At 41.0% G+C, this 14,350-nt stretch overlaps 1 protein-coding gene across 4 annotated transcripts in view; it reads left to right on the top strand.

The window, feature by feature from the left end:
• Window positions 1-14,350, top strand: part of col16a1 (collagen, type XVI, alpha 1) — a 134,643-nt gene that overhangs the window by 66,091 nt on the left and 54,202 nt on the right. For all 4 annotated transcript variants that reach the window (XM_074612782.1, XM_074612783.1, XM_074612784.1 and 1 more), the window contains 2 exons: window positions 11,595-11,663; window positions 11,745-11,862. In XM_074612782.1, the coding sequence (XP_074468883.1) occupies window positions 11,595-11,663; window positions 11,745-11,862 (187 nt within the window). The remainder of the gene's footprint in view (window positions 1-11,594; window positions 11,664-11,744; window positions 11,863-14,350) is intronic.

Here is a 14,350-nt window from a genome sequence, read left to right as displayed (position 1 = left end):
CGTAAACTCTGAGCTTTCAGAAACTTTTCACTTACGAGGTTGTGAATACCACAAGAGGGGGGCGTTCATATGGGATCTTCTCGTAAACACGGTAAACACGACCCCATTTAAAGGCACCATTAGTGTCAGATTATTTCTTGGCGCAGAGACTTCGACTAGGTTGCCAGGCAACCAGTGGAGTCTCCAACCAGTGCCTCTGAAACTCAGTCAGTTGCTACCATATGAAAGCAGTATCAATCTTCTCATCTAACTCAAAAAAACAAAAACATAAGCTATATAAGCAATAAGCTTATTTCCAAAAATGTCGAGCAAAACAAAATATAAAAACGAGATTTAAATTAAGACTTAGATGAACATTTATTCCAAATTGGATGTACAAAATGAAACCACTGCATTACATTCGTAGCCACTCTGGAGCTCTATTAGACTGCCTACCAGTGAAGCTATAAGTAAAAATGTTAAAGGCCACAACCGACTGCTTCTCAGAACAGTTCCTTATATCTTCATTTAAATTCTAAAAAGACAATAAAGTCACAAAACCATTCTGAAAGTTAGAACTGAGACAAATGTTCAATCTAGAGTTGTATGCTTGACCAACTCGTCACGCTTTGGAGCCCATCCGAGTTTGAAGGAAGTGTGTCTGTCTTTGTCTGCGTGTGTGTGTGTGTGTGTATATGTGCCCTGTGTGTGTGTGATGGGGCCCAAGGCTGCAATGAAAACGGACTGTAATTGCAGCTTATGTGCGTTTCGTGCTGGTGGCTGTTGGTGGCATGGTGGTCAGGCTGTGGCGAGGAGGCGTGTGTGTTTACCATGTGCGGTTGTGTTCCTCTTCATGGACCATCAATCATTTTGAGTTCCTGTGTGTTTGTATAGGAGACATGAGTTGTTTTTTTTTAAGATTTTGAGTGTCTGTACGTGCATATATGAAATTGCAAGCATGTTGAAATGTTAGAGTAATTGTCTGTTGGTGTGTTAGAGAGAATGTGCATGTGTTTGAATCTTTATCTGCATATATATGTGTGACAGAAACAGACATCTAAGCAATCGAGGCAGAGAGGTGAAGATAAATCTATTTTACTGTTTTGTTTTATTTATTTATTTATTTCATTCTCAACTGTCACACTCCCTCATCACACTGTCAGTGTGTTCTCAGGGGCCGGCTTTGTGATATCACTTGGGGGGCCGAGCAATCCTCCATAGCTTTGTGGAGCTCTGAAGGGAGCTTTGTGGAGGAGGGGGGGTCCCTCTTGGGAGACCCTAGTCAGAGCTTTTCAGATGAGACTGAGTCAGCCTGAAGCTCCCCTGAGTCTTTCCCCCCAGTGGTTGGAAGAAAGTGCTTTCTCAAGTGCAGCTATAACACTTTGTCACAGGCAAAGCACCACACACACTCAACACACACACGCTCACGTACACACATTCCTCTGACTCATCCAAATCTCTACTTACAGTACTGGTAATTTGCTGACATTACAGCAGGAAAGCAGGTTTAAGTAAAACTAGTGTTGAGGAGTCGAGCTGGATGATTGCACTGCAGTTCCACAGTGTATCAGCCGGAGAGAGACTAGTCCCCATAGTTGAATTAAATTGCTGAGATTTGCTGCCTTCGGGAAAGTGTTGCTGATATGGGTTTTTGTGTGCACCACAGACCCTATGCAGTCTGAAGTAATGGATTTGTGTATTGATTTGTTTTCACTCAGTTTCCCTCTGTCTGTGTCTGAGCTAAGTCGTATGTTTTCTGGGCGCCGATGATAATAAGCTAATTTGCACAGAATCAGAAGTTAGAGAAGACAAGCAGCAGAAACAGACATACAGTACAGAGCCTGGTTAGGGGTACAGCTTGTTGTTTAGGTTAGGATATACATAATTAAAGTGAATATCCTATATGCTGTATTTGCTTCTACACTGAGAACTGATTATATTCTGTAGCCACTTACTAATACTAAATACTGTATTCCCTCATATACATTCTAATTTGTATTTCAGTGAAATGACAAGTGATGTTAAAACATCATGAATTGGCCTCTTAACTGTCTTAAAGTCTAGTTAAAAGTCTCTTAATGCAACACTCTCATGCCATATGCGCATATTAATGTAAATCATAAAGGACATGCTAAGCTAATAAGCAAAAGAGTCAAGTTACAGTTTACAACCATGTCTGTCCAGAATGACATCACTTCATCATTTTATCCTATTAGACATTTGTGTGAAATTGTCATAATTAGCACATGAATTCTTGACTTATGGTCGAAAACATGTTTTGTTAGGTCACAGTGACCTTTGACCTTTGACCACCAAATTCGAATCAGTTCATCCTTGAGTTCAATTGGACGTTGGTGCCAAATTTGAAGACATTTGCTCAAGGCGTTCCCAAGATATCAGAAGAATGAGACGGACGTGAGCTTAGAGTGACCTTGACCTATGACCACTAAATTCTAATCAGTTCTTCCTTGAGTCCAAGTGGATGTTTGTATCAGATGTAATACAATTCCCTTCAGGCGTACCTGAGATAACGCTTTCAGGAGAATGAGACGGACATACGACTCCCAAGTCGAAGTTTTAGCAAAATTTGAAGGGGTTTCTGAGATCACACATTCACTAGAATCGGATGGACGTGAGGTCACAGTGACCTTGGCCGTTGACCCTGAAAACCGAATAACTTCATCCCTGAGTCCAAACATGGATGTTTGTGCCAAAATTCAAGAAATTCCTTCTAGGCATTCCTGAGATATGGTGTTCACGAGAACGGTCCAGACCAACGTATGTATGGACATATGAACCCGAAAACATTATGCCTCCGGCGCGGAGGCATACACAGTTGAATTCAGTCAATATGATGTAATTCCAGTTGAAACAGGATGTTGGAATGGGACATCAAAGAGGGATCTGCTATAATGTAAACCAACAAAATAGAGGGTGTCAGATTTGATAGGAGGGGGCAGAGAAGCGAGATTACTTATTAAAAATAGTGATAGCTTTGTTGGTTAGATGTCTTGTCCCTGTTGTTACTGTAGGCTAACACAGGCAGTGCCTGAATGTCACTAATGATCTTGAGCAAAACACTTACTTGTAACTGTTTCAAGGGGACTGCTTCATGAATGAACCTGTGCTGTTATGTCTTTACAATCTGCAGGAAAAATATGTGCATTGCAGTAAAGTAATATTGAATCGCATCTATATGCTGCACAGTGCATAGAAAAGATTGATGTAATAATTTCCAAAATTCACAACATGTTTTTATCTAATGAAATATTCTGCTTCAATCCATATTTGTTGGCGTTTAGCCTTTCAAAAAATACATTTCCACTGTGGACAAAAAACACAGATGGAGGCACAATTACATTTGTATAACCACAATAACACAAAATGATATTTTTCCCATGTTTTAGGATGATTTACAGTAAGTTAATATATATATGGGTACTGCCGCTGTTCCAAGTTAAAAATCTGTTAACACTAATGTCCTTGGATGATGACAGCCTTTTGAAGCTGTAGGGCTTAACTTGCACTCTACTGTGGTGATGTTCCTCTTTTCTGCTTTACATACAAAATAATGGCAACATTGCTGCATGTTTCTTTTCTCTTGTCTTTATTTGCATATTTGGTATTGAGGTAATCCAAAATAATGAAAAGTATTCAGATTACATTACTTTCAAATTGCGATACTTGGATTAGGTTACTGATTACATTTTTTAGCAGGTAATTAGTAATTGTATCGGATTACATTTTTAAAGACACCCTCCCAATCCTGCATGAAAGCAACCAGTTTCCTTTAAAGGGTATGTCGTTCTTTTCTCTGATGGTCTAATCTCAGCCTCACTTACCAGTATGTACTGTATATGCATGCTTTGCACACACAAACACACAGGTTACCAGACATCATGTCAAACAACACAATCTCATTCGAGAGGTGTGCAGACCTCAGCATGTACTCTCTAAGTTTATTGTAAGCTTGTAAATGTGTGTGTCATGAGTCCAGTCTGTGAGCTTGTGAGTGTATTGAATGTGGGCCAGAGGCCTACAAAGGGGAAAATGAGTGAGCTCATCCCTCTAAAGTGCAGCGTTTTAAGTATTTCCACTCCTCTTTGCTGCAGTTTTATCTCTGGAAAAAACCCAAAACAGGAATGTTCTCTCTCTCGTCTGTCTCATTTGGCCGGGAGGGCAAGTGAGACCAAGTCTCTCGTCCTCTGTCTCAGTCCCTCCTTTTTTTATCATCCAGTCAGTTTTGTCATTTTTCCTACACTTTAACTTCACATGGCTACATTGAATCATGGTATTGAATCATCAACTAAACCACCCAGCATGCCCCTCTTCTCCCCATATGTTGCATGTGTTTAATAGCTGCGGGACCTGGAAGACTCTCCTTCTGAGTCTGACTTTCTGCTGATCAGCAGCCCAGTCCAATTATTTTGGAATGCCACATTGTAAAGCACATTCAATAACTACCGTACCCTCTCTTACTGCAAACCCCACACCAAACACTGACACTGTGAGCACACTTGTGACCTCTTCTCCCTAATGAAAGTGCTCTGCCAAGTGTTTGCTGCAACAGAAACAGTATTAAAACAGTTGGTTTCAGTAGACCCTGGCCACAACAAGGCACTGGTAGATAAGGCCATTGATTCATCAACCTTCTGAAGGTTGTTAAAGGTTCTCCATATGATATTCAGAGCATTAATATAGCAGAAAAAACTATTTGATATTTAAAGATCAGGGCTGCAACTAACAATTATTTTCATTGTTGATTCATTTCTCGATTTATTTTTTCGATTAGCCTATTCGATTAGTTGTTTGGTCCATAAAATGTCGGTGAAAAATGTTGATCAGTGTTTCCCCAAGTCCTCAAATGTCTTGTTTTGTCCACAGCTCAAAGATATTCAGTTTTCTGTCAAAGAGGAGTAAAGAAACCAGAAAACTTTCACATTTAAGAAGCTGGAATCCGAGAATTTTGACTTTTTTTTCTTAAAAGTTACTCAAACCAATTAATCGATAATCAAAATAGTTGCCGATTAATTTAATACTTTACAACTAATCGATATATCGTTACAGGTCTAATAAAGATAGTTTGTGCATGTGAGCGTGCCACACTGGCTAGCTCAGGGTTCCCACTCTGCACTGATCTTATACGGTGTGTACAGCTGGTGACGCCGTTCTGACTGACGGCGTCATCGCGCAAAACATAGCACCCACCCTCCGGTTCCCCCACAGGTAAACGTTATCTCTGTCAGCGCTGTTGCCGTATTTCGCGCTGTTAGCATCGTTAGCTGCGACCTGCCAGCTCAGCCAAAGAGTATAAAAGCAAAGAAACGAAACTCTGTTTTTTTTTTTTTTTACAACGCCGCCGCCGCCGCCCTTTTGGGCTGAAAACACTTATTATATTTATCATATTTTATTGTTCAACACAGGCCATTTCGGTAGAATATGAAAAAAGAATAGACTTTTTTTTGTTGCACGGCACTTTTTAGGCAGACACTTTACTGGTGTCCGGTAGTTGCTTTCAGTCCAAAACGGTGGACGCGTAGCTTTGCTGCTTGTCGTTGATGTTGCAATGGAACGAACAATTGACTTTCACTTCTTGGAAATATGCGTTCTTTGGCTTGCTGTCAACATATTGAGAACTGTGCGGAAGCAATGGAAATGCTCCCAATCACGCATTTAGCACCTTTTAAATATTTTGCAAGTTGCAAGAAAGGTCACACACTACTTATATTAGCTGGGATATTGCAGTGTGCCAGCTAGAGTTGAGTTGTTCTTCGTCATAATGAATGCCTGAGTGGTAGACTTTTTAAAGAAGGACAAGTTATATTGGAGTTTTCTTACTTCCTGTATATAGATGCATTAACACTAATCAAATCATCCACATTTATCCTTGTCTGACACCTTTCACTTGTACACCCTCCAAGTTAAGTGTAAGTCAGCATACATCAAAAAGAAGGGTTTCACTTCCCTAAAGACCCAAAATGTCCTGATTTTTTTTTTTTTTTTTGGCAAGGTGAAAACTTGGGGGAACACTCACAGCAGTCAGTGTAGTATCATTACCTGCTTTGGCAAGACTCAAACGCAACCCATCAAAGAGGAAGTGAACCCGGCCAAGACCATCCAATCTCTTTAAGGCTACATGCAGCTGCTAGCAGGAACCTGGAGTGGCACTCATACTATGTAGCTACTAATTAGCTTGTCAACAAGCAAACGCTTTCCTTTGATCACAGCTTGAGAGAAAATAGGGTTCAAGTCCCGCAGTATGTCCTTTGCCAAACTGCCAAGTGCCTGAGTACGCAGCAGTCCACTAAAATATCATCCATCCTCTGAGTTATGTAGAAATAGCTTGTTTATCCCATGAGCGCGAGCAAAAGTCTCACGCTTTTTACAAGTAAACACAGCATTTAACTTGATTCACAGCTTTAAAAGCGGTAACAAATGTTTCAAAGTTGTTTACCAATGGAATTTCCATATGCAAATGCAGCCTCATCTTCATCTGGTTTTGTCATCTTCAGTTATGCTTCATCAGCCTTACGCCTCGTTCACACATATGTATTCAAAGAAGTGTGTATGTTAATGTGTAATGTAAACGAGGTCACTCAAAGTGACGAACCCACAGAGAATTATCACTCAACTGCAGTTCCTCTCAGCTCTAGAGAACGTTTTAGCATCTTTCAGCTCATCGTTTTGTTTTTTAACGGCCTGCAACTTTACTGATTTGATTCAGTCTCACATCTTCCTTTCGCTCTCTCTGTAGCGGGCAGTAGTTGTGTACAGTGAAAAAGCTCTGATAAACCCACTGAAGGCTCTAGCACCAAATGACAGACAAAGCGCGGCTGTGGCTCAGAGGGTAGAGCAGGTTGTCCACCAATCGGGAGGTCGGTGCTTCGATCCCCAGCTGCTCCGGGTCACATGTCGATGTGTCCTTGAACAAGACACTTAACCCCAAATTTCTCCCGAAGGCTGATCCATCGGTGTGAATGAATGTTTAAATCCTGATGGGCAAAGTTGGCACCTTGCATGGCATCATCCTCTGCCCGTCAGTGTATGAATGTGTGTGTGAATGGGTGAATGCTGACATGTAGTGTAAAGCGCTTTGAGTGGTCGGAAGACTAGAAAAGCGCTATATAAATGCAAGTCCATTTACCATTTACCATAACTAGCTCGACCAAAATAGAGCTAAAATAAGAGTGAATATTAGACTTTTATTCATCAGGTGACCGGAAAAACACAAATGAATGCTAATGTGTAAACTTTATGTCTTCTGGATATGTAAATAGACATGTTTACCAACACATTCGCTGCATCAACTTTATATGGTGATATTATGTCAATGTTGTGTTTACACAACGCTGCCTAGTTTGACCGTTTGATTGGAGTTTGCGAGTGATTGACAGCTGCTCAGAGACGGCAAGGCTCCAGCTCGGCTCTGACTGGTTGTTTTCCTCCGATCTGTGAAATCTTGCAGATGACATTAGAAGCACCGGAGGGCACAGACGCATGTGATTTTATTTAGATTACCTGTCTCATGCACTACTGTCAGGATGTAGTGATAATAAAAATATCTAAACATCTAAAAATTACCTTTTTTTTTATCATATTTGCTCCAATTCTACCCACTGCTGCTTTAAATTGCTGAAAGATGTTGCGCTAATTAAGCAGCTCAGACTTATGAAAGATGTGCCAAGTCATATAATGTAGAGCATGATCTTGACAAACTGAGTCTGAGATGTCCTAAAATGTCCACTGGAGAGACAGCACAGTCTTTAGGGTAAGAAACACCTAATATAAGTTCACATTTTCACCTGCCATCGCTCTGCTCTCTGTTCTTCCTCCTCTCTCCACCTTCACCTCTCTGCTGTTGCTTGACTTTTCATTGTGCTGCTATACTCGCTTGCCTCCAGCCAGTATTATTCCTGACAAAGCCTTCATCTTGATTCTGTCTGATGGAAATAGGATGGTGATGAAAAACAAAACAGCAAAAAAGAAAGAAGAAAGGTCGATCTTACCAACTCTTAACTTCAAAAAAACCTGCGACGGGAGATATGAAGATAAGCTCTGGGTGTTTGTGTGTCTGGTTTTTAAAGGCAGCAGTGTCTTTGCGAGGCTGCAGAGAGTGCACTTTGTGCTGAGTCAGCAGATAAGGTTTCTGGATGGACCAGTCAAGTTATAAATACAGGATGTGTGATTGTGTGTGTGTGAGTGAGAGATCAGAGAGCTCAGAAGACTGCTTGATACTTCCTGTACTCCACCGTATCTGTTACTTTGTTCGGAAGTCACATTCAATTCATACAATTTCTTGACTTTTCATTTCAAGTTTCTCTCAGCGTACTACAACGCCACTGTTTGACATCCCTTTCCAACACCTTGATTTGTACTTGCAGACAGCAATAAGAGAACGACACACTGTGCATTCAGACACAGGCTGAAATGTGCTGCGCTTGGAAACTGTTTTTTTGTATTTTGAAACCAAGATATGCAGAAGCTGCAGGATGATGAACTAAGATAAGAGGTGATGAAGCACTGCAAGTGATTTAATTCTTTCTTGAGCCGGCCTCCGTGAAATTAAATTCCTAAACTCTTAATTAAAGCCAGTTATGTTATTATTTAAGTAATTGTATTAGGCTCTTTCCCTTTGTCTTGGTGTGACTTCCAGTCTGGATGAAGTTAAATTGTGGTTGGAAACACAGACAGTGCGTTGTCGTTGCCTGCTGCAAGGCAACTCTCCAGTGCAGTGCACTCAATCTTTCATCAAAAACGGTCATCAATCATCAACTCAATCCATAAAGCTAGGAGACACAAAGATATTACTTTTGTTTGAAGCAAGGCTCTAGTCAAGATCAACTTAATCAAGTCCAAGAAAAGGTCTAGTCGAGTCCAAAGGCAGTCAAGACCAAGTCCAGAGCAAATTGGGTCCTGTTCAAGACCATAATAGGCGATATTGTCTTTCCAATGCTAATCCTCTGCTTGTCCTGCGTATAACGGCACGTACACAGCTTGGATAACAGCTACTTTCAGTTAATGCAGGCTAAATGCATAGTAGATAACATGTTAGTTTCTTCTATTTTTGCCTTGTTGAAAGTTTTTTTTTGTGTGTGTTAAGTTTTTCCTTATCCTCTGCAAGGGTTATAAAGGACAGAGGGTGTCGTATGCTGTTAGGCGGCAAATTTGTGATTTGTGACTAATTGTAGGCTAAAGAAAGTATTTAACAAATGTAGCAGACGTCTTTTTCCCAATATAAGTCTATGGGAAAAAGTATTTTTGGGCCCAATGGCATCACATGACAAACTTGGAAGTTGTTGTTACCATCGTTTGGCCATTATAAAAATTTGCTTCAAAGCCTGGTACTCTTCCTGGGGGGCTCGCTACTTACATGATATTAAACTGCTAAAGACTTAGGTGGTGTTGCCAGATTGGGCTGATTTCTGCTCTATTTGGCTACTATTGATTAAGTTGGGCTGGGAAAAACAGAGTTGGGCTAGTAAATGAAATTTGGGGTGCTTTTAAACAAAAATAAACCAAAAAATAAACAATATTACCAAACAAGCTGTCATTTTATAGTCAAAATACAGATACAGATTTCAGTAAACTTCATTGTGTCCACTCATTCTATATTATTGACTCATTTAAATTGAGAAATATTCTATTGACTTGAGTTAGGGATCATTGTTAGGGATAACGGAGGACCTACTAAACGTACCTTGACGCCATCATTGACATTGACATGGCAATTTGTGTCTTTTGGTTGTCTGACTGCACTCTTTATGGGTTGCGATAGCCTATTTATCTCTCATTTTTATCATTGGTTATTTGATGCAGTACGAAACTTTGACTGCTTATGATGTGTTTTCTATTGGGCAGTAATAATTTCATTGTTTTACACAGATTCCTGGCAAGGTTATGATTTGGACTGGTTTTGTATTGCATTGGGCAGGTTTTAAGTTGTGATTGATTGGGCTGGAAACTGTCCATCTTATCTGGCAACACTGGACTGAGCTAAAGCTGCAGCTGTTATTATCTAACGAAAAGTTTAGCTGGAGATATTGGCGTGTAAACTTCCCCAAACCAAACAAAGAGCGAGATAGAGCTGCTATTGTTACTCTAAACTCTAACTCGCACATTGGATACACAGCAGTGGATATTCCAGTCCTGAACAGGTATTTTTTATAAAATAACCCATATAATAATAATATAATAATTGACGCGTAGGTTAGGTAATTAAAAGGTAATAAAAAAGACACAAACTTTCACACTCTTTAGATACAGAGAATCACTCGTATTTGGTCGACACGGCGTGTACGGGGCAGCGCTGAACAAGGCTAAATAAAAATATCTAACCTTCAGCTTTGGCAGAAGGCGCACATTAATGATTTATAATATTACTGACAGCAACACAGCTCAAAGAAAATTATTTTTAGTTAATGCAGGGCAACACCTGGTTTCCACATTCTCTGGAGTCATAGTAAAAAAAAAAAAAAGTTTTTGAAAAACTATGCCCTGTAGATCATCTTGCTTCGGGGCCTTGGTCCTTGGCCCCAAAGAGATCAATTAGCGGTGGATCACAGTGATTCACAGGGTCCATGTCTACCTGTACAAGCCCCAGTTTTTCTACACATCTCACATCTCCCCTCTGTAGTGAGGCATGCCGCTCTTGACAAGCAACACTTTTCTCTGTAACCTCCCCTGACAGGGTGAGAACATATCCATCAAACGTAGGCTACTGCGACAGACAAGCTTGGTGCAAGACAACCTGTCAGTCCGGGGCTGAGTTCCTCTCTCTCCACAGCTTTGCCCTCATTTCATCTCACTCTCTATGTTTTACACCCTTGACTTTCTTTCAACCCCCGCCAACTCCCCTCTACTTCTCTTTCTTCCGGATCAATATTTTCTGTTACTCTCTGTATGTTGGATTGCAGTTGCTTGTGCTTTCTCAAACAAACTCTATATCCATTTCACCCCAGCAGTACGTATGAAAGGTTATGTTTGAAATTAGACTGATGTGACTTTTTGTCATTTCATGAATTTGGGTTTTTGCCGTTTACCACAACCACTTTTTGATTTATTTTCATGGCCTTCGTCCAAAATCACATACCATGCACTACATACTCAGTACTATCGCTCAACGTACTTTTGTGTGAATAAACAGCAGTATGTATCTTTGTGGATGCACTGAGCAGTGATTTACGTCGGCACTTCCTGAGAGCCTCCCTGCCGGTTGCAGACGTGTAACCATGGTAACCCGTGCCAATCTCATGTGACAAAAACGACGGTTTGTGAGAATCAAATTCTGAATTAATTTAAAATATATATCACACCCGGGAAAGTGAGATCTTATACTAACAGTTAAATTGAAGCGTCATTGAAGTTACAGAGCCGTCCGTCAACGTCTGTTATGAGCGTTGTCGTCACTACCACATTGCATTGTGGAATATTTGTGCCGCCGTAGTGTCCAGCGCTGCATACTGTAATTTTTCACCGGAAATAGTATGCAATTTGCATACTATTGGTTTCATACTAAGGCTTCGAACATACTAAGATACCTCACAAACTGTTTTAGCGTACTAAATAGTATGGTAGTATGTTTGCTTGCTTAACCCTCCATCTATTTGTCTCCACAGATGAACAATGCCCATCCTTACAAGTGGAAGAGTGGAAGTTCCCTCAGGCGGCCAGGCACAACATCACAGGTGAAAAAGACAAGCTCAAACTGACATATCTTTCTCAGAGTTTTATTAATGTGGGTGCTGACGAATGCCATTTGTTGTCAGGTTTTAATCTGGTGAGGCGCTTCTCCCTGCTCAAGAGTAAAGATGTCAAGAAGATCCGCAACCCCCGAGGACCCGTCATCCTCCGCCTGGGCAAAACAGCACTCCTACGCCCCACCGAGTAAGTTTACAATCTCTCACTGCTGCTTGCTCTCTTTCCAGCGACCTACAGACAAACACACACAAGCACAATGTGTACAGCTTTAGGTGGTAGATAATGTATTACAGGAAGTTTCGACTGGATTTTCAGCTTTCTGTAGGCCTATGTCTCTTTTCATGCCTTGTCTGAACAGAGACTGAACACCCTACGGCTAAGCAGCCTCTGAACCCTCGCTCAACATGTCAGCGCTGTCCAATGGCTGTTGTGTAAAAAGCAGACGCTTGGCAGATAGTACAGCACGGGTCAATCTCTGATTGCATTTCCAGAAATACCGCTTCATTTCCCTCACCACTGACACTGGCTTGTAAAACTAACTCTAACTGCCTTTTGGTTTTCCGGTTGTGACCGCATACACTTATTGTAACTCATTTTCACAGGGAAAAGTCTGGCTTATTTGCTCTCGCAAAAACTATAGGAGCGATCTCTTTAATGAGTAGGCATGATGCCAATAAAGAAGTTACTGTACAAGGATGTGAATTTAATACCCACATTTTAGAGCCTGAGCTTGTTTCTTAGCTTGTTTCTGGGCGAAGAGACCTGCAGTCATAAAATCCAACAGAGCACGTCTTCCTTGCACAACATGATTCTGCAGCCTGACATGGTGTAATTATGCTTTCCTGGGTTTTCATGTTGTTATTACACAGTAGTTGGGTGATTGTGTTTGGAATTGCGTGACAAGTGCTTATTAGGGTTATGAGCTGGCTATTTTTCAGTTTTTTCAGTTTCTTGCGAATTATAGCCAGTTCTCAGATGGCTGAGCTTCTTTCTACCCACCAATAAAGCCGTTTTTTTTGCCAATTGGGTCAGCTCAGAGTATTTTATCACTCTGTCCAGCTCCACTTGCTTGAAGGCCCGATAAATCTGTCTACAAAACACTCTTTTTCAGTCGAGACATTTAGTTCTGAAAGTGTCACATATATTGTTTGTCACAGGCTTAGAGAGTACTTGTCCTTAGGAAAAGAGAGGGGCACTAAAAAACATCACTTCTCAGGAAATCAGCATCTTTTGGACCCACGTTTTTGTTTTGCCTCTAACCATACAGAGAGAGGATGGGAGCACCATTCCTCTATCTCATCTGTGCTGCTGGTTTGTTATATGGTGCAGCATTTTATATTGAAATGTTGATGCCATCGAGCGCCTCGCTGTCAGTTTTATCAGCAAAGAATGCTACCTGGGTGACTTCTGTTAAACTCAGACAGAGAATAATCAATGGTAGCACATCAGTCTTGTCTGCCAGCAGCATTTCATTGTGTTTCTCTCTATACATAGAACTCACTGTCTTCTATACGTGTTTCTCAAAATGACTAAACGGAATCAGAGGAGATGCTTGCTTTGTTTGCATTTGCCTTTTTCAAGTTCTCGTTTCCAACTTGTCACACACTGACGCATTGTCGGACCCCTCGGCGTTACTTTTCACTCGCAGAAACGCATGCTTAATGTTGTGAATTAAACAACAACGCTTGCTTAGGTGTGGCAACAAAACCACTTGTTAGGGTTAGGAAAAAACAACATGGTTGGGCTTAAAACTGCTATGTTTGTACAGTGAGAATGTGACTTGACATGAACACAGGACACGAACGATCAGCTGATTGTAAAGTGAAACGTAACGCACAGCGGTCTCCTGGATGAAAGCCCTGTGTTTGTTGTTTAATAAAATCAGAGAGGACGGTCTATCCTTCAGTTAGTCATGATGTTCCCTTTTTTCTTTATTTGTATTCAATTTTTTTTTTTCAAATTTTGCCTTCTTAAATGGCATTATATGGAAGGGTTTCATGCTTTTTTGAAAAGAACAGTGGAGGCGGAGAACAGATGGGCGATTGAGAGATGTAGTGAGGAAACGAGAGGGTTAAAGGTTTAAAGCCAAGCAATAAGTGAATGCATCAGAACAAACCCTCAGGCTTGTTCCATCCCTTTTCCCTCAGTAGCAGTATTAGTGTGTGTGGGCTCAGCCTGTATGCGCTTATAAGTGATGGTGAGCATGTGTGTGAAGTATGTTTGCAGTTGCAGCATCACACATTCGATTTCCCCCTTTTTTCCCAGTCCCAGAGTATATATTGTATATATTTCTGAGTGGCTCCCATCCACCCCACACTCCCCGTCACTCATGCAGCATTTTAATTCATCGCCGGTTAGGTTGACTGAAGTGCGAGACGTGTGTATAGTAATTGGAAAGCAGTGTTTTGCTTTGTATCAGAGGCTAATCCATTCAGCTAATCCAAGCTAACACAGATGAGTGACAGCCAGATGAAGCCACTTGTCTCTCGCCTCTCTCAGTTGTCTGCTGACAGTGAAATGGGCACCAGTCACAGCTGGTCACATGCATTTTAATTTCAGCAAAATATGATTTGATTGCTTTGGGTCTGTTTTTCTTTTATGCAGCCACAGTGTGTAGGAGAGAGGGGAAGCATTTCTGTGATATTATGGCATGAGGCCACAATATTTGTGACAG

The sequence above is a fragment of the Sebastes fasciatus genome, chromosome 17 (assembly GCF_043250625.1).
Source record: "Sebastes fasciatus isolate fSebFas1 chromosome 17, fSebFas1.pri, whole genome shotgun sequence".
Lineage (NCBI taxonomy): Eukaryota > Metazoa > Chordata > Actinopteri > Perciformes > Sebastidae > Sebastes > Sebastes fasciatus.
This window is presented reverse-complemented; position numbering and strand designations above follow the sequence as displayed.